The sequence below is a fragment of the Salmo trutta genome, unplaced genomic scaffold (genome assembly GCF_901001165.1).
Source record: "Salmo trutta unplaced genomic scaffold, fSalTru1.1, whole genome shotgun sequence".
Taxonomy (NCBI): domain Eukaryota; kingdom Metazoa; phylum Chordata; class Actinopteri; order Salmoniformes; family Salmonidae; genus Salmo; species Salmo trutta.
The window spans coordinates 5001-24075 of NW_021823467.1; the positions used below are offsets into that span (position 1 = coordinate 5001).

General features: G+C 45.8%; 1 protein-coding gene across 1 annotated transcript in view; it reads left to right on the forward strand.

The window, feature by feature from the left end:
* Positions 1-19075, forward strand: part of LOC115191077 (xylosyltransferase 1-like) — a gene marked incomplete at its 5' end in the record, with an annotated part of 32839 nt that overhangs the window by 3599 nt on the left and 10165 nt on the right. The window contains 2 exons of the mRNA XM_029749074.1: positions 10489-10590; positions 18037-18200. Coding sequence (XP_029604934.1) covers positions 10489-10590; positions 18037-18200 — 266 coding nt within the window. The remainder of the gene's footprint in view (positions 1-10488; positions 10591-18036; positions 18201-19075) is intronic.

Below are 19075 nucleotides of genomic sequence, written 5' to 3' on the forward strand. Positions count from 1 at the left end.
CCATACATTCAACAATAACAATAATCATACAGTTGAGGACATGTGCAGGTTTATTGGTCTGTCAGACACTGTCCCTCAACTTATGGCAGGCAGCAATGTAGTGCGCTGCCAACCCACAGCTCTCTGCGTCCTCCCCCAACAGGATGGGTAGCCTATCCTCATCAGAGAGGTCTTTAAAACCTTGAATAAGGGTTTCAAATTTGGGGAAATGACACTCTCTAATTGTTTTATATTTTTGACATTTTGTCAGGAAATGCAGCTCAGTCTCAGGTTCTGCTGTTGTGCAGTGGTTGCACAGCCTTTCCTCTACAGGGAGCCAGGTTTTCCTGTGTCTACCCTTCTCAATGGCAAGGCTGTGCTCACTGAGCCTGTACTTTGTCAAGGTTTTTCTAAGGTTTTGATCAGTAACCATGGTCAAATATTTAGCCATAGTGTACTGTCGATTTAGGGCCAGATAGCACTGCATTTTGCTTTGTGTTTGTGCTTGTGTTTCCCAATAAGCAATGTAGTTTTGTTTTGACTGTGTTGTAATTTGGTTTATTCTGATTGATTGGATGTTCTGGTCCTGAGGCTTCAGTGTGTTAGTAGAACAGGTTTGTGAACTCAGCCCCAGGACCAGCTGGATGAGGGGACTCTTTTCTTTGCTCAGCTCTTGGCATTGCAGGGCTTGGTAATGATATGAGAGGGGGTCACTGTATTTTAGATGTTTCCAAAACTTAATTGCTCTTTTTTGAGTTTTTATTATTAGTGGATATTGGCCTAATTCTGCCCTGCATGCATTGTTTGTAGTTTTCCTCTGGACACGTAGGAGAATCTTACAGAACTCTGCATGTAGGGTTTCAATGGGGTGTTTGTCCCATTTGGTGAAATCTTGTTTTGCAAGTGGACCCCACACCTCGCTGCCATAAAGTGCAATTGGTTCAATGACATATTCAATTAGTTTTAGCCAAATTTTAATAGGTATTTCAATTTGAATTTGCTTTTTAATGGCGTAGAATGCCCTGCGTGCTTTCTCTCTCAGTTCATTCACTGCCTCATTAAGGTGTCCAGTTGAGCTTATTTTTAAACCTAAGTAATTGTAGTGTGTACAGTACTCTATATATTTTGTACCAATTGAGAACTTTGGTCTAATTCCCTGAGATCTGGATCTTCTCTGGAAAATCATTATTTTAGTATTTTTGGGGTTTACTGCCAGGGCCCAGGTCTGGCAGTACTGCTCTAGCAGGTCCAGGCTCTGCTGTAGGCCAGGTGCTGTGGGTGACATAGGTCATCTGCGAAGAGTAGGCATTTAACTTCTGAATTGTGGAGACTAACACCAGGGGCTGAGGATTTTTCTAGAATAGTGGCCAATTCGTTAATGTAAATATTGAAGTGTGCAGGGCTCAGATTGCAACCCTGACGAAGGCCCCGCCCCTGGTTAAAGAATTCTGTCCTTTTCTTACCAATTTTAATGCTGCACGTATTGCCAGTATACATTGATTTAATTATGTCATATGTTTTACCCCCTACACCACTTTCAATAACTTTGTAGAACAGTCCTGTATGCCAAATAGAATCAAATGCTTTTTGGAAGTCGATAAAGCAAGTGTATATTTTGGTATTATTTTGGTGGACATGTTTATCTATCAGGGTGTGTAAGGTGTAAATATGATCAGTTGTGCGATGTTTTGGTATAAATCCAATTTGGCTTTTACTCAAGACATTGTGCTTATTAAGGAAGTTTAGAACTCTTACATTTATTATACTACAGAAAACCTTCCCCAGGTTACTGTTTACACAAATGCCTCTGTAATTGTTAGGGTCAAATTTGTCTCCATTCTTAAAGATTGGGGTTATGAGTCCTTGATTCCAGATGTCAGGGAAATAACCTACACTCAGGATCAAATTAAACAGTTTTAATATAGCCAATTGAAATTTTGCACTAGTGAGTTTGAGCATCTCATTTAGGATGCCATCAGGTCCGCAGGCTTTTTTAATTTGAGAGCCTGAAGTTTCTTATAGAGCTCCTGGTCAGTAATTGGGGAGTCCAATGGGTTTTGATTGTCCTTTATAGCTTTTTCTAATCCATTTAACTTCTCATGGATTTGGCGTTGTTCTGCGTTTGTGTCAATTTGAACGGTGTTGTAGAGTGTTTTGAAATGGGTTGTCCATATGTCACCATTTTGTATCGCTAATTCCTCTTGTTTAGATTTTTTTAGTTTTTTCCAATTTTGCCAAAGTTGTTTGTGTTTATGGACTCCTCAATTAGTGTCAGCTGCTTGCTGTTGTACTGTGCTTTTTTGGTTCTGAGTGTACGTTTATAGAGTTTTAAAGTCTCACAGTAATGAAGGCGTAATTCACCATTATTTGGGTCTCTGTGCTTTTGGTTGGATAGTGTTCTAAGTTTTTTCCTTATAATTTTACAATCTGTATCAAACCAGTTGTCATCTGTGATTTTTTTTGTTTTGTTTTTTATCAATTTCAATTGTGCTTCTTTTGCCGTTTGCCTGAATATATAGTTGATGTTTCGTACTGCTAGATTGATGCCTTCTTTACTGTGAGTGAATGTGGTATCCAGAAAGTTATCTAAGAGTGTTTGGATATTTTGGTTCCAGGTTGCTTTCTGGTATTCTTCTGTGCTGTTTTGGGCCCATCTGTATGCATTTCTGATGTTGTACAGCTTACTGGGCTGTGAATGTGTGGTTGTTTCCAGGTCTGTTCTTTTGAGGAACAACGTAATTTGGCTGTGATCAGACAGAGGTGTTAGTGGCTTGACAGTGAATGAGCTGAGAGAGAAAGGGTCAATGTCTGTGATCATATAGTCTACTGTACTGTGGCCAAGAGGTGAGCAGTAGGTGAATCTCCCCAAAGAGTCCCCCCGTAACCTACCATTGACAAAGTACAGACCCAGGCTTCTACAGAGCTGCAAAAGATCCCTTCCGTTTTTGTTGACGGTGCTGTCACTGTTGTTTCTATGGGGGAGATTAAGATAGTTAGAAACAGTATGGCCTGTAATAAAGCTGTCCCCTCGTGTGCTCGTTAGATCAGGTAGTGTTCCTGTGCGCGCATTTGTGTCCCCATAGATGAGCACATTTCCCTGGGCCTGGAAATGGCACGTCTCTTCCTCGAGGGTGGGGAAGATCTCCTCTGAGTAATATGGGGATTCTGAGGGGGGGATATATATTGCGCAAAGGAACACATCTTTTTCTGTCAGTACAAGTTATTTTTTTAGTTTTAACCAAATGTGGTATTTGCCAATTTTGAGGGGATCAATTAGATTTTGTAGTTCGGATTTGTACCAAATGATCAATCCTCCAGAGTCTCTGTCTCTCTCTCTGTCTCTCTCTCTCTGTCTCCAGTGTGGTAGTTGGTCCTGTATTCTGTTGATTTTATGTCCCACCTACAGTATGGGGTGATAAGCAGCGGTGTGGGCCAACCACCAGTCAGCACCACAGTGATGTTCTATGTAACTGACATTTTGGTTTCAGTTGATGTGATGTATGGCCCCGGAATAGAACCCAGATTGTTCTGGAGCTAGTCAGTCCTCAAACGTGTATGTTTGTATAATAAACATTATGGAAAGAAGGTGTGTTGTGGTCCTTCCACCCACGTCCTCCACATCAGCTGTACAGTGAGTTATTAGTTAGATTCACAGTGCTGTACAGTGAGTTATTAGTTAGATTCACAGTGCTGTACAGTGAGTTATTAGTTAGATTCACAGTGCTGTACAGTGAGTTATTAGTTAGATTCACAGTGCTGTACAGTGAGTTATTAGTTAGATTCACAGTGCTAGCCAGGTTCAGGTAAACTGGTTTAGTGGTTTATTTTTATTATAATTACATGTGGCCATACTTGGCAGCTAAAAGCTTAAATCCATCCTGACTGAAGGAAGTATTGATTTAGGAAGCTCCCATCCTGACTGAAGGAAGTATTGATGGAGGAAGCTCCCATCCTGACTGAAGGAAGTATTGATGGAGGAAGCTCCCATCCTGACTGAAGGAAGTATTGATGGAGGAAGCTCCCATCCTGACTGAAGGAAGTATTGATGGAGGAAGCTCCCATCCTGACTTAAGGAAGTATTGATGGAGGAAGCTCCCATCCTGACTGAAGGAAGTATTGATGGAGGAAGCTCCCATCCTGACTTAAGGAAGTATTGATGGAGGAAGCTCCCATCCTGACCGAAGGAAGTATTGATGGAGGAAGCTCCCATCCTGACCAAAGGAAGTATTGATGGAGGAAGCTCCCATCCTGACTGAAGGAAGCATTGATGGAGGAAGCTCCCATCCTGACTGAAGGAAGTATTGATGGAGGAAGCTCCCATCCTGACTGAAGGAAGTATTGATGGAGGAAGCTCCCGTCCTGACTGAAGGAAGTATTGATGGAGGAAGCTCCCATCCTGACTGAAGGAAGTATTGATGGAGGAAGCTCCCATCCTGACCGAAGGAAGTATTGATGGAGGAAGCTCCCATCCTGACTGAAGGAAGTATTGTGGGTAGCTGGTAGCCTAGCGGTTAAGATCATTGGGCCAGGAACCGCTGATTCAAATTCTCGAGCCGACTAAGTGAACAATCTGTGGATGTGCCCTTCAGCAAGGCATTTAACCAGAATTTCTCCAGTAAGTCGCTCTGGACTAAATGAGCTAAATGAGTAAAGTGAAAAAATGAACGGTCTCAGAGGGAGCCGGTCAGTCAGTCGGCTGCTGAGGTGATTGAGCATTAGCTAACGTTACCTCACACTCAGTGAACATCTCAAACCACAACAATATTCAATCACTCTGCAAGACTCAAATTAGGTTCTTGGTATTGTTTGCACTTTGCACAATTCTTTACTACTACTACTACTGATATAATTTAACAGTGAACACATTGGACCTTATACATTACAGTGCATCATGGTATATCAGGTTACATAAAGAAATAGATTTATAGTGACATTTTCATAGTGCAAGTGTCAGTAGTAGTAGTAGTGGTAGTAGTGTCAGTAGTAGTAGTAGTAGTGGTAGTAGTAGTAGTGTCAGTAGTAGTGGTAGTAGTAGTAGTTGTGGTAGTAGTAGTAGTAGTAGTAGTAGTGGTAGTGGTAGTAGTGGTAGTAGTAGTAGTAGTAGTAGTAGTAGTAGTGTCAGTAGTAGTAGCAGTAGTAGTGGTAGTAGTAGTAGTAGTAGTAGTGTCAGTAGTAGTAGTAGTAGTGTCAGTAGTAGTGGTAGTGGTGGTAGTAGTAGTAGTAGTGGTAGTAGTGGTAGTGGTAGTAGTGGTAGTGGTAGTAGTAGTAGTAGTAGTAGTGTCAGTAGTAGTAGTAGTAGTGTCAGTAGTAGTAGTAGTAGTAGTAGTGTCAGTAGTAGTGGTAGTAGTAGTGTCAGTAGTAGTGTCAGTAGTAGTAGTGGTAGTGGTAGTAGTAGTAGTAGTGTCAGTAGTAGTGGTAGTAGTAGTAGTGGTAGTAGTAGTAGTGTCAGTAGTAGTAGTAGTGTCAGTAGTAGTGTCAGTAGTAGTAGTAGTGTCAGTAGTAGTAGTAGTAGTGTCAGTAGTAGTGTCAGTAGTAGTAGTAGTAGTGTCAGTAGTAGTGTCAGTAGTAGTAGTAGTGTCAGTAGTAGTAGTAGTGTCAGTAGTAGTGTCAGTAGTAGTAGTAGTAGTGTCAGTAGTAGTAGTGTCAGTAGTAGTGTCAGTAGTAGTAGTAGTAGTAGTAGTGTCAGTAGTAGTGTCAGTAGTAGTAGTAGTGTCAGTAGTAGTAGTAGTAGTAGTAGTGTCAGTAGTAGTGTCAGTAGTAGTAGTAGTAGTGTCAGTAGTAGTAGTGTAGTGTGTCAGTAGTAGTAGTAGTAGTAGTGTCAGTAGTAGTGTCAGTAGTAGTGGTAGTGTCAGTAGTGGTAGTAGTAGTGGTAGTGTCAGTAGTAGTAGTAGTAGTAGTGTCAGTAGTAGTGTCAGTAGTAGTAGTAGTGTCAGTAGTGTCAGTAGTGTCAGTAGTAGTAGTAGTAGTAGTAGTAGTAGAAGTAGTAGTAGTGTCAGTAGTAGTGGTAGTAGTAGTAGTGTCAGTAGTAGTGGTAGTAGTAGTAGTGTCAGTAGTAGTGGTAGTAGTAGTGTCAGTAGTAGTGTCAGTAGTAGTAGTAGTGTCAGTAGTAGTAGTAGTAGTGGTAGTAGTAGTGGTAGTAGTGTCAGTAGTAGTGTCAGTAGTAGTAGTAGTGTCAGTAGTAGTGGTAGTAGTAGTGGTAGTAGTGTCAGTAGTAGTGTCAGTAGTAGTAGTAGTGTCAGTAGTAGTGGTAGTAGTAGTGGTAGTAGTGTCAGTAGTAGTAGTGTCAGTAGTAGTGTCAGTAGTGTCAGTAGTAGTAGTGTCAGTAGTAGTAGTGGTAGTAGTAGTAGTGTCAGTAGTAGTAGTAGTGTCAGTAGTAGTAGTAGTAGTGTCAGTAGTGTCAGTAGTAGTAGTAGTGTCAGTAGTAGTGGTAGTAGTAGTGGTAGTAGTGTCAGTAGTAGTGGTAGTAGTAGTAGTGTCAGTAGTGTCAGTAGTAGTAGTAGTGGTAGTAGTAGTAGTGTCAGTAGTAGTAGTAGTGTCAGTAGTAGTGGTAGTAGTAGTAGTGTCAGTAGTGTCAGTAGTAGTAGTAGTGTCAGTAGTAGTGGTAGTAGTGTCAGTAGTAGTGTCAGTAGTAGTGGTAGTAGTGTCAGTAGTAGTAGTAGTGTCAGTAGTAGTGGTAGTAGTGTCAGTAGTAGTGTCAGTAGTAGTAGTAGTGTCAGTAGTAGTAGTAGTAGTGTCAGTAGTGTCAGTAGTAGTAGTAGTAGTGTCAGTAGTAGTGGTAGTAGTAGTGGTAGTGTCAGTAGTGTCAGTAGTAGTGGTAGTAGTAGTAGTGTCAGTAGTAGTGGTAGTGTCAGTAGTAGTGGTAGTAGTGTCAGTAGTAGTGGTAGTAGTGTCAGTAGTAGTGTCAGTAGTAGTAGTAGTAGTAGTAGTGTCAGTAGTAGTAGTGTCAGTAGTAGTGGTAGTAGTGTCAGTAGTAGTGTCAGTAGTAGTGGTAGTAGTGTCAGTAGTAGTGTCAGTAGTAGTAGTAGTAGTGTCAGTAGTAGTAGTAGTAGTGTCAGTAGTAGTGGTAGTAGTGTTAGTAGTAGTAGTGTCAGTAGTGTCAGTAGTAGTAGTAGTAGTAGTAGTGTCAGTAGTAGTAGTAGTAGTAGTGTCAGTAGTGTCAGTAGTAGTAGTAGTAGTAGTGTCAGTAGAAGTAGTAGTGTCAGTAGTAGTAGTAGTGTCAGTAGTAGTGTCAGTAGTAGTGTCAGTAGTAGTAGTAGTAGTAGTAGTCAGTAGTAGTAGTAGTAGTAGTAGTAGTAGTAGTAGTGTCAGTAGTAGTAGTAGTAGTGTCAGTAGTAGTGGTAGTAGTGTCAGTAGTAGTAGTAGTAGTGTCAGTAGTAGTAGTAGTAGTGTCAGTAGTGTCAGTAGTAGTAGTAGTAGTAGTAGTGTCAGTAGTAGTGGTAGTAGTAGTAGTGTCAGTAGTAGTGGTAGTAGTAGTGGTAGTGTCAGTAGTAGTAGTGTCAGTAGTAGTGTCAGTAGTAGTAGTGTCAGTAGTAGTGGTAGTAGTAGTGGTGTCAGTAGTAGTGGTAGTAGTAGTGGTAGTGTCAGTAGTAGTGGTAGTAGTAGTAGTAGTGTCAGTAGTAGTAGTGTCAGTAGTAGTAGTGTCAGTAGTAGTGTCAGTAGTAGTGTCAGTAGTAGTGTCAGTAGTAGTGTCAGTAGTAGTGGTAGTAGTAGTGGTAGTGTCAGTAGTAGTAGTGTCGGTAGTGGTAGTGGTAGTAGTGTCAGTAGTAGTGGTAGTAGTAGTGGTAGTGTCAGTAGTGTCAGTAGTAGTGGTAGTGTCAGTAGTAGTGTCAGTGGTAGTAGTGTCAGTAGTAGTGGTAGTGGTAGTGGTAGTAGTGTCAGTAGTAGTGGTAGTGTCAGTAGTAGTAGTGTCAGTAGTAGTGTCAGTAGTAGTAGTAGTGTCAGTAGTAGTGGTAGTAGTAGTGGTAGTGTCAGTAGTAGTAGTGTCAGTAGTAGTGTCAGTAGTAGTAGTGTCAGTAGTAGTGGTAGTAGTAGTGGTAGTAGTAGTAGTAGTGTCAGTAGTAGTGGTAGTAGTAGTGGTGGTAGTGTCAGTAGTAGTAGTGTCAGTAGTAGTGTCAGTAGTAGTAGTGTCAGTAGTAGTGGTAGTAGTAGTGGTAGTGTCAGTAGTGTCAGTAGTAGTGGTAGTAGTAGTGGTAGTAGTAGTGTCAGTAGTAGTGGTAGTAGTAGTGTCAGTAGTAGTGATAGTAGTAGTGGTAGTGTCAGTAGTAGTGGTAGTAGTGTCAGTAGTGTCAGTAGTAGTGGTAGTGGTAGTAGTGTCAGTAGTAGTGGTAGTAGTAGTGGTAGTGTCAGTAGTAGTAGTGTCAGTAGTAGTGTCAGTAGTAGTAGTGTCAGTAGTAGTGGTAGTGTCAGTAGTAGTAGTGTCAGTAGTAGTGGTGTCAGTAGTAGTGGTAGTAGTAGTGTCAGTAGTAGTAGTAGTAGTAGTGTCAGTAGTAGTAGTGTCAGTAGTAGTGGTAGTGTCAGTAGTAGTAGTGTCAGTAGTAGTGGTAGTAGTGTCAGTAGTAGTGTCAGTAGTAGTAGTGTCAGTAGTAGTGGTAGTAGTAGTGTCAGTAGTAGTAGTAGTAGTAGTGTCAGTAGTAGTAGTGTCAGTAGTAGTGGTAGTGTCAGTAGTAGTAGTGTCAGTAGTAGTGTCAGTAGTAGTAGTGTCAGTAGTAGTGGTAGTAGTAGTGTCAGTAGTAGTAGTAGTAGTAGTAGTAGTAGTAGTGTCAGTAGTAGTAGTGTCAGTAGTAGTGGTAGTAGTAGTAGTAGTGTCAGTAGTAGTAGTAGTAGTAGTAGTGTCAGTAGTAGTAGTGTCAGTAGTAGTAGTAGTAGTAGTGTCAGTAGTAGTAGTGTCAGTAGTAGTAGTAGTAGTAGTAGTAGTGTCAGTAGTAGTTGTGTCAGTAGTAGTAGTAGTAGTAGTGTCAGTAGTAGTAGTGTCAGTAGTAGTGGTAGTAGTAGTGTCAGTAGTGTCAGTAGTAGTAGTGTCAGTAGTAGTAGTGTCAGTAGTAGTAGTAGTAGTAGTGTCAGTAGTAGTAGTGTCAGTAGTAGTAGTAGTAGTAGTAGTAGTGTCAGTAGTAGTAGTGTCAGTAGTAGTAGTAGTAGTAGTAGTGTCAGTAGTAGTAGTGTCAGTAGTAGTGGTAGTAGTAGTGTCAGTAGTGTCTCCTAGTAGTGTCAGTTCAGTCTCCTAGAGATGAATGTACTTTGGTGCGAAAAGTGCAAATCAATCCCAGAACAACAACAAACGACCTTGTTTAGATGCTGGTACAAAGGTATCTATATCCACAGTAAAACGAGTCCTATATCTACATAACCTGAAAGGCCACTCAGCAAGGAAGAAGCCACTGATCCAAAACCGCCATAAAAAAGACAGACTACGGTTTGCAACTGCACATGGGGAAAAAGATTGTACTTTTTGGAGAAATGGTCCTCTGGTCTGATGAAACAAAAATAGAACTGTTTGGCCATAATGACCATCGTTATGTTTGGAGGAAAAAGGGGGAGGCTTGCAAGCCGAAGAACACCATCCCAACCGTGAAGCACAGGGGTGGCAGCATCATGTTGTGGGGATGCTTTGCTGCAGGAGGGACTGGTGCACTTCACAAAATAGATGGCATCATGAGGTAGGAAAATTTGGTGGATATATTGAAGCAACATCTCAAAACATCAGTCTGGAAGTTAAAGCTTGGTTGCAAATGGGTCTTCCAAATGGACAATGACCCCAAGCATACTTCCAAAGTTGTGGCAAAATGGCTTAAGTACAACAAAGTCAAGGTATTGGAGTGGCCATCACAAGCCCTGACCTCAATCATATAGAAAATTTGTGGGCAGAACTGAAAAAGTGTGTGCGAGCAAGGAGACCTACAAATTGGACTCAGTTACACCAGCTCTGTCAGGAGGAATGGGCCAAAATTCACCCAACTTATTGTGGGAAGCTTGTGGAAGGTTACCTGAAATGTTTGACCCAAGTTAAACAATTTAAAGGCAATGCTACCAAATACTAATTGAGTGTATGTAAACTTCTGACCCACTGGGAATGTGATGAAAGAAATAAAAGCTGAAATAAATCATTCTCTCTACTATTATTCTGACATTTCACATTCTTAAAATAAAGTGGTGATCCTAACTGACCTAAGGCAGAGAATTTTTAGTAGGATTAAATGTCAGGAATTGTGAAAACTGATTTTAAATGTATTTGGCTACGGTGTATGTAAACTTCTGACTTCAACTGTATGTATCTATGGCAGATACGCCCTAGTCGTGACATTGTGACATCATCAACCCGTGACCATCTGTACCCCCCCACATCAGACAGTACCACATAGACATAGATAAACATATCCTCTCTCCCCTTTCACACACCATCCCTCTGCCACTCTCTCCCCTCTCTCTCCCTCTCTCTCCCTCTCTCTCCCTCTCTCTCCCCCTCTCTCCCTCTCTCTCCCTCTCTCTCCCCCTCTCTCCCTCCTTCCCCCACAGCAAACGTCCAGGCCTACGTTTTTCGCCCGTAAATTTGAGGCTAGCGTGAACCAGGAGATTGTTACCCAGCTGGACAGCTTCCTGTTTGGCCCTTATCCACAGGTGGGTGGAACGCACACACACACACACACACACAACGTACACAACGTACACAACGTACACAAACACACAGAGTACACAAACACAACATAAACACACACACACACACAACGTACAAACACAGACAGCGTACACACACACACACACACACAGAGTACACAAACACACACAGAGTACACATACACTGATTCCTCTCCTCCAGGAGACCCCAGGGTTCTACTATAACACTGCTCCTCCAGGAGACCCCAGGGTTCTACTATAACACTGATTCCTCTCCTCCAGGAGTCCCCAGGGTTCTACTATAACACTGATTCCTCTCCTCCAGGAGTCCCCAGGGTTCTACTATAACACTGATTCCTCTCCTCCAGGAGACCCCAGGGTTCTACTATAACACTGATTCCTCTCCTCCAGGAGACCCCAGGGTTCTACTATAACACTGATTCCTCTCCTCCAGGAGTCCCCAGGGTTCTACTATAACACTGCTCCTCCAGGAGACCCCAGGGTTCTACTATAACACTGATTCCTCTCCTCCAGGAGACCCCAGGGTTCTACTATAACACTGATTCCTCTCCTCCAGGAGTCCCCAGGGTTCTACTATAACACTGCTCCTCCAGGAGACCCCAGGGTTCTACTATAACACTGATTCCTCTCCTCCAGGAGTCCCCAGGGTTCTACTATAACACTGATTCCTCTCCTCCAGGAGACCCCAGGGTTCTACTATAACACTGATTCCTCTCCTCCAGGAGACCCCAGGGTTCTACTATAACACTGATTCCTCTCCTCCAGGAGTCCCCAGGGTTCTACTATAACACTGCTCCTCCAGGAGACCCCAGGGTTCTACTATAACACTGATTCCTCTCCTCCAGGAGTCCCCAGGGTTCTACTATAACACTGCTCCTCCAGGAGACCCCAGGGTTCTACTATAACACTACTCCTCCAGGAGACCCCAGGGTTCTACTATAACACTGATTCCTCTCCTCCAGGAGTCCCCAGGGTTCTACTATAACACTGCTCCTCCAGGAGACCCCAGGGTTCTACTATAACACTGCTCCTCCAGGAGACCCCAGGGTTCTACTATAACACTGCTCCTCCAGGAGTCCCCAGGGTTCTACTATAACACTGCTCCTCCAGGAGACCCCAGGGTTCTACTATAACACTGCTCCTCCAGGAGTCCCCAGGGTTCTACTATAACACTGCTCCTCCAGGAGACCCCAGGGTTCTACTATAACACTGCTCCTCCAGGAGTCCCCAGGGTTCTACTATAACACTGATTCCTCTCCTCCAGGAGTCCCCAGGGTTCTACTATAACACTGATTCCTCTCCTCCAGGAGACCCCAGGGTTCTACTATAACACTGATTCCTCTCCTCCAGGAGACCCCAGGGTTCTACTATAACACTGATTCCTCTCCTCCAGGAGTCCCCAGGATTCTACTATAACACTGCTCCTCCAGGAGACCCCAGGGTTCTACTATAACACTACTCCTCCAGGAGACCCCAGGGTTCTACTATAACACTGATTCCTCTCCTCCAGGAGTCCCCAGGGTTCTACTATAACACTGCTCCTCCAGGAGACCCCAGGGTTCTACTATAACACTGATTCCTCTCCTCCAGGAGTCCCCAGGGTTCTACTATAACACTGCTCCTCCAGGAGACCCCAGGGTTCTACTATAACACTACTCCTCAAGGAGACCCCAGGGTTCTACTATAACACTGATTCCTCTCCTCCAGGAGTCCCCAGGGTTCTACTATAACACTGCTCCTCCAGGAGTCCCCAGGGTTCTACTATAACACTGCTCCTCCAGGAGACCCCAGGGTTCTACTATAACACTGCTCCTCCAGGAGTCCCCAGGGTTCTACTATAAAACTGATTCCTCTCCTCCAGGAGACCCCAGGGTTCTACTATAACACTGATTCCTCTCCTCCAGGAGTCCCCAGGGTTCTACTATAACACTGCTCCTCCAGGAGACCCCAGGGTTCTACTATAACACTGATTCCTCTCCTCCAGGAGACCCCAGGGTTCTACTATAACACTGATTCCTCTCCTCCAGGAGACCCCAGGGTTCTACTATAACACTGATTCCTCTCCTCCAGGAGTCCCCAGGGTTCTACTATAACACTGCTCCTCCAGGAGACCCCAGGGTTCAACTATAACACTGATTCCTCTCCTCCAGGAGACCCCAGGGTTCTACTATAACACTGATTCCTCTCCTCCAGGAGTCCCCAGGGTTCTACTATAACACTGCTCCTCCAGGAGACCCCAGGGTTCTACTATAACACTGATTCCTCTCCTCCAGGAGACCCCAGGGTTCTACTATAACACTGCTCCTCCAGGAGACCCCAGGGTTCTACTATAACACTGCTCCTCCAGGAGACCCCAGGGTTCTACTATAACACTGCTCCTCCAGGAGACCCCAGGGTTCTACTATAATACTGATTCCTCTCCTCCAGGAGACCCCAGGGTTCTACTATAACACTGATTCCTCTCCTCCAGGAGTCCCCAGGGTTCTACTATAACACTGCTCCTCCAGGAGACCCCAGGGTTCTACTATAACACTGCTCCTCCAGGAGACCCCAGGGTTCTACTATAACACTGATTCCTCTCCTCCAGGAGACCCCAGGGTTCTACTATAATACTGATTCCTCTCCTCCAGGAGACCCCAGGGTTCTACTATAACACTGATTCCTCTCCTCCAGGAGACCCCAGGGTTCTACTATAACACTGATTCCTCTCCTCCAGGAGACCCCAGGGTTCTACTATAACACTGATTCCTCTCCTCCAGGAGTCCCCAGGGTTCTACTATAACACTGATCCTCCAGGAGTCCCCAGGGTTCTACTATAACACTGCTCCTCCAGGAGACCCCAGGGTTCTACTATAACACTGATTCCTCTCCTCCAGGAGTCCCCAGGGTTCTACTATAACACTGATTCCTCTCCTCCAGGAGACCCCAGGGTTCTACTATAACACTGCTCCTCCAGGAGTCCCCAGGGTTCTACTATAACACTGCTCCTCCAGGAGACCCCAGGGTTCTACTATAACACTGATTCCTCTCCTCCAGGAGACCCCAGGGTTCTACTATAACACTGATTCCTCTCCTCCAGGAGTCCCCAGGGTTCTACTATAACACTGCTCCTCCAGGAGACCCCAGGGTTCTACTATAACACTGATTCCTCTCCTCCAGGAGTCCCCAGGGTTCTACTATAACACTGATTCCTCTCCTCCAGGAGTCCCCAGGGTTCTACTATAACACTGATTCCTCTCCTCCAGGAGACCCCAGGGTTCTACTATAACACTGCTCCTCCAGGAGACCCCAGGGTTCTACTATAACACTGATTCCTCTCCTCCAGGAGTCCCCAGGGTTCTACTATAACACTGCTCCTCCAGGAGACCCCAGGGTTCTACTATAACACTGATTCCTCTCCTCCAGGAGTCCCCAGGGTTCTACTATAACACTGATTCCTCTCCTCCAGGAGACCCCAGGGTTCTACTATAACACTGATTCCTCTCCTCCAGGAGACCCCAGGGTTCTACTATAACACTGCTCCTCCAGGAGACCCCAGGGTTCTACTATAACACTGATTCCTCTCCTCCAGGAGTCCCCAGGGTTCTACTATAACACTTCTCCTCCAGGAGTCCCCAGGGTTCTACTATAACACTGATTCTTCTCCTCCAGGAGACCCCAGGGTTCTACTATAACACTGATTCCTCTCCTCCAGGAGACCCCAGGGTTCTACTATAACACTGCTCCTCCAGGAGACCCCAGGGTTCTACTATAACACTGCTCCTCCAGGAGACCCCAGGGTTCTACTATAACACTGATTCCTCTCCTCCAGGAGACCCCAGGGTTCTACTATAACACTGATTCCTCTCCTCCAGGAGTCCCCAGGTTTCTACTATAACACTGATTCCTCTCCTCCAGGAGTCCCCAGGGTTCTACTATAACACTGATTCCTCTCCTCCAGGAGACCCCAGGGTTCTACTATAACACTGATTCCTCTCCTCCAGGAGACCCCAGGGTTCTACTATAACACTGCTCCTCCAGGAGACCCCAGGGTTCTACTATAACACTGCTCCTCCAGGAGTCCCCAGGGTTCTACTATAACACTGATTCCTCTCCTCCAGGAGACCCCAGGGTTCTACTATAACACTGCTCCTCCAGGAGTCCCCAGGGTTCTACTATAACACTGCCCCTCCACGAGTCCCCAGGGTTCTACTATAACACTGCTCCTCCAGGAGTCCCCAGGGTTCTACTATAACACTGCTCCTCCAGGAGACCCCAGGGTTCCACTATAACACTGATTCCTCTCCTCCAGGAGACCCCAGGGTTCTACTATAACACTGCTCCTCCAGGAGACCCCAGGGTTCTACTATAACACTGCTCCTCCAGGAGACCCCAGGGTTCTACTATAACACTGATTCCTCTCCTCCAGGAGTCCCCAGGGTTCTACTATAACACTGCTCCTCCAGGAGTCCCCAGGGTTCTTCTATAACACTGATTCCTCTCCTCCAGGAGACCCCAGGGTTCTACTATAACACTGCTCCTCCAGGAGTCCCCAGGGTTCTTCTATAACACTGATTCCTCTCCTCCAGGAGTCCCCAGGGTTCTACTATAACACTACTCCTCCAGGAGACCCCAGGGTTCTACTATAACACTGATTCCTCTCCTCCAGGAGTCCCCAGGGTTCCACTATAACACTGATTCCTCTCCTCCAGGGGACCCCAGGGTTCTACTATAACACTGATTCCTCTCCTCCAGGAGACCCCAGGGTTCTACTATAACACTGATTCCTCTCCTCCAGGAGTCCCCAGGGTTCTACTATAACACTGCTCCTCCAGGAGACCCCAGGGTTCTACTATAACACTGCTCCTCCAGTAGACCCCAGGGTTCTACTATAACACTGCTCCTCCAGGAGTCCCCAGGGTTCTACTATAACACTGATTCCTCTACTCCAGGAGACCCCAGGGTTCTACTATAACACTGATTCCTCTCCTCCAGGAGTCCCCAGGGTTCTACTATAACACTGATTCCTCTCCTCCAGGAGTCCCCAGGGTTCTACTATAACACTGCTCCTCCAGGAGTCCCCAGGGTTCTACTATAACACTGCTCCTCCAGGAGTCCCCAGGGTTCTACTATAACACTGATTCCTCTCCTCCAGGAGACCCCAGGGTTCTACTATAACACTGCTCCTGTCCTCCAGGAGTCCCCAGGGTTCTACTATAACACTGCTCCTCCAGGAGACCCCAGGGTTCTACTATAACACTGATTCCTCTCCTCCAGGAGACCCCAGGGTTCTACTATAACACTGATTCCTCTCCTCCAGGAGACCCCAGGGTTCTACTATAACACTGATTCCTCTCCTCCAGGAGACCCCAGGGTTCTACTATAACACTGATTCCTCTCCTCCAGGAGACCCCAGGGTTCTACTATAACACTGCTCCTCCAGGAGTCCCCAGGGTTCTACTATAACACTGCTCCTCCAGGAGACCCCAGGGTTCTACTATAACACTGATTCCTCTCCTCCAGGAGTCCCCAGGGTTCTACTATAACACTGCTCCTCCAGGAGACCCCAGGGTTCTACTATAACACTGATTCCTCTCCTCCAGGAGACCCAGGGTTCTACTATAACACTGATTCCTCTCCTCCAGGAGACCCCAGGGTTCTACTATAACACTGCTCCTCCAGGAGACCCCAGGGTTCTACTATAACACTGCTCCTCCAGGAGTCCCCAGGGTTCTACTATAACACTGATTCCTCTCCTCCAGGAGTCCCCAGGGTTCTACTATAACACTGCTCCTCCAGTAGACCCCAGGGTTCTACTATAACACTGCTCCTCCAGGAGACCCCAGGGTTCTACTATAACACTGCTCCTCCAGGAGTCCCCAGGGTTCTACTATAACACTGATTCCTCTCCTCCAGGAGACCCCAGGGTTCTACTATAACACTGCTCCTGTCCTCCAGGAGTCCCCAGGGTTCTACTATAACACTACTCCTCCAGGAGACCCCAGGGTTCTACTATAACACTGATTCCTCTCCTCCAGGAGTCCCCAGGGTTCCACTATAACACTGATTCCTCTCCTCCAGGAGACCCCAGGGTTCTACTATAACACTGATTCCTCTCCTCCAGGAGACCCCAGGGTTCTACTATAACACTGATTCCTCTCCTCCAGGAGTCCCCAGGGTTCTACTATAACACTGCTCCTCCAGGAGACCCCAGGGTTCTACTATAACACTGCTCCTCCAGTAGACCCCAGGGTTCTACTATAACACTGCTCCTCCAGGAGTCCCCAGGGTTCTACTATAACACTGATTCCTCTACTCCAGGAGACCCCAGGGTTCTACTATAACACTGATTCCTCTCCTCCAGGAGTCCCCAGGGTTCTACTATAACACTGATTCCTCTCCTCCCAGGAGTCCCCAGGGTTCTACTATAACACTGCTCCTCCAGGAGTCCCCAGGGTTTCTACTATAACACTGCTCCTCCAGGAGTCCCCAGGGTTCTACTATAACACTGATTCCTCTCCTCCAGGAGACCCCAGGGTTCTACTATAACACTGCTCCTGTCCTCCAGGAGTCCCCAGGGTTCTACTATAACACTGCTCCTCCAGGAGACCCCAGGGTTCTACTATAACACTGATTCCTCTCCTCCAGGAGACCCCAGGGTTCTACTATAACACTGATTCCTCTCCTCCAGGAGACCCCCAGGGTTCTACTATAACACTGATTCCTCTCCTCCAGGAGACCCCAGGGTTCTACTATAACACTGATTCCTCTCCTCCAGGAGACCCCAGGGTTCTACTATAACACTGCTCCTCCAGGAGTCCCCAGGGTTCTACTATAACACTGCTCCTCCAGGAGACCCCAGGGTTCTACTATAACACTGATTCCTCTCCTCCAGGAGTCCCCAGGGTTCTACTATAACACTGCTCCTCCAGGAGACCCCAGGGTTCTACTATAACACTGATTCCTCTCCTCCAGGAGACCCCAGGGTTCTACTATAACACTGATTCCTCTCCTCCAGGAGACCCCAGGGTTCTACTATAACACTGCTCCTCCAGGAGACCCCAGGGTTCTACTATAACACTGCTCCTCCAGGAGTCCCCAGGGTTCTACTATAACACTGATTCCTCTCCTCCAGGAGTCCCCAGGGTTCTACTATAACACTGCTCCTCCAGTAGACCCCAGGGTTCTACTATAACACTGCTCCTCCAGGAGACCCCAGGGTTCTACTATAACACTGCTCCTCCAGGAGTCCCCAGGGTTCTACTATAACACTGCTCCTCCAGGAGACCCCAGGGTTCTACTATAACACTGATTCCTCTCCTCCAGGAGTCCCCAGGGTTCTACTATAACACTGCTCCTCCAGGAGACCCCAGGGTTCTACTATAACACTGATTCCTCTCCTCCAGGAGACCCCAGGGTTCTACTATAACACTGATTCCTCTCCTCCAGGAGACCCCCGGGCTCCAGTCGTACTGGGAGAATGTGTACGATGAGACGGACAGCGTAGCCAGCCTATCAGACAGCCAGCTCACTCACTACCACGCCTTCACACGCATGGGCCTATCACGGGCCGCCACGTCACTGCAGGGCCACCCTGACAACAACAGCTGCAGGTCAGTCCGGAAGGTGTGTGTGTGTGTGTGTGTGTGTGTGTGTGTGTGTGTGTGTGAATAACTAAATTCCAAACCAACCCCCCATACACACTGGTAGAACAGAAAGGATTGGATAGGGCCCTGTCCAACCCCTACTCTGTGCCCCCTACCCCCTAACCCCTACCCACTGCCCCCTAGACAGATCAGTTGTAGAGAGTGGAGAAGGTTTGGACAGGTTTAGAAATATGGCAAAAATCCCAGCTAGTTTTTCAGAGGGTAAGGTGGGAAAATATCACCACATTACTTGTTATACCTCACTGTCTTACTGCCGTCTGCACTGTCACGTTAGAATAGTACAGTGGCTTCAGAAGGTATTCTCACCTCAGGGATTTCACCATGAGGCCAATGGTGACTTTAAAACAGTTACAGAGTTTAATGGCTGTGATAGGAGAAAACTGAGGATCAACAACATTGTAGTTAATCCATAATACTAATCTAATTTACAGAGTGAAAAGAAGGAAGCCTGTACAGAATAAAACATATTCCAAAACATACATCCTGTTTGTAATTAGGCACTAAAGTAATACTGCAAAAATGTGGCAAAGAAATTAACTTTGTGTCCTGAATTCAAAGTGTTATTTTTGGGGCAAATCCAACACATCACATCACTGAGTACCACTCTCAATATTTTCAAGCATGGTGGTGGCTGCATCATGTTACGAGAATGCTTGTCATCGGCAAGGACTAGGGGTTTTTTTAGGATAAAAAGAAATGGAATGAAGCTTAGCACAGGCAAAATCCTAGAGGAAAACCTGGTTCAGTCTGCTTTCCACCAGACACTGAGAGAGGAATTCACCTTTCAGTAGGACGATAACCTAAAACACAAGGCCAAATCT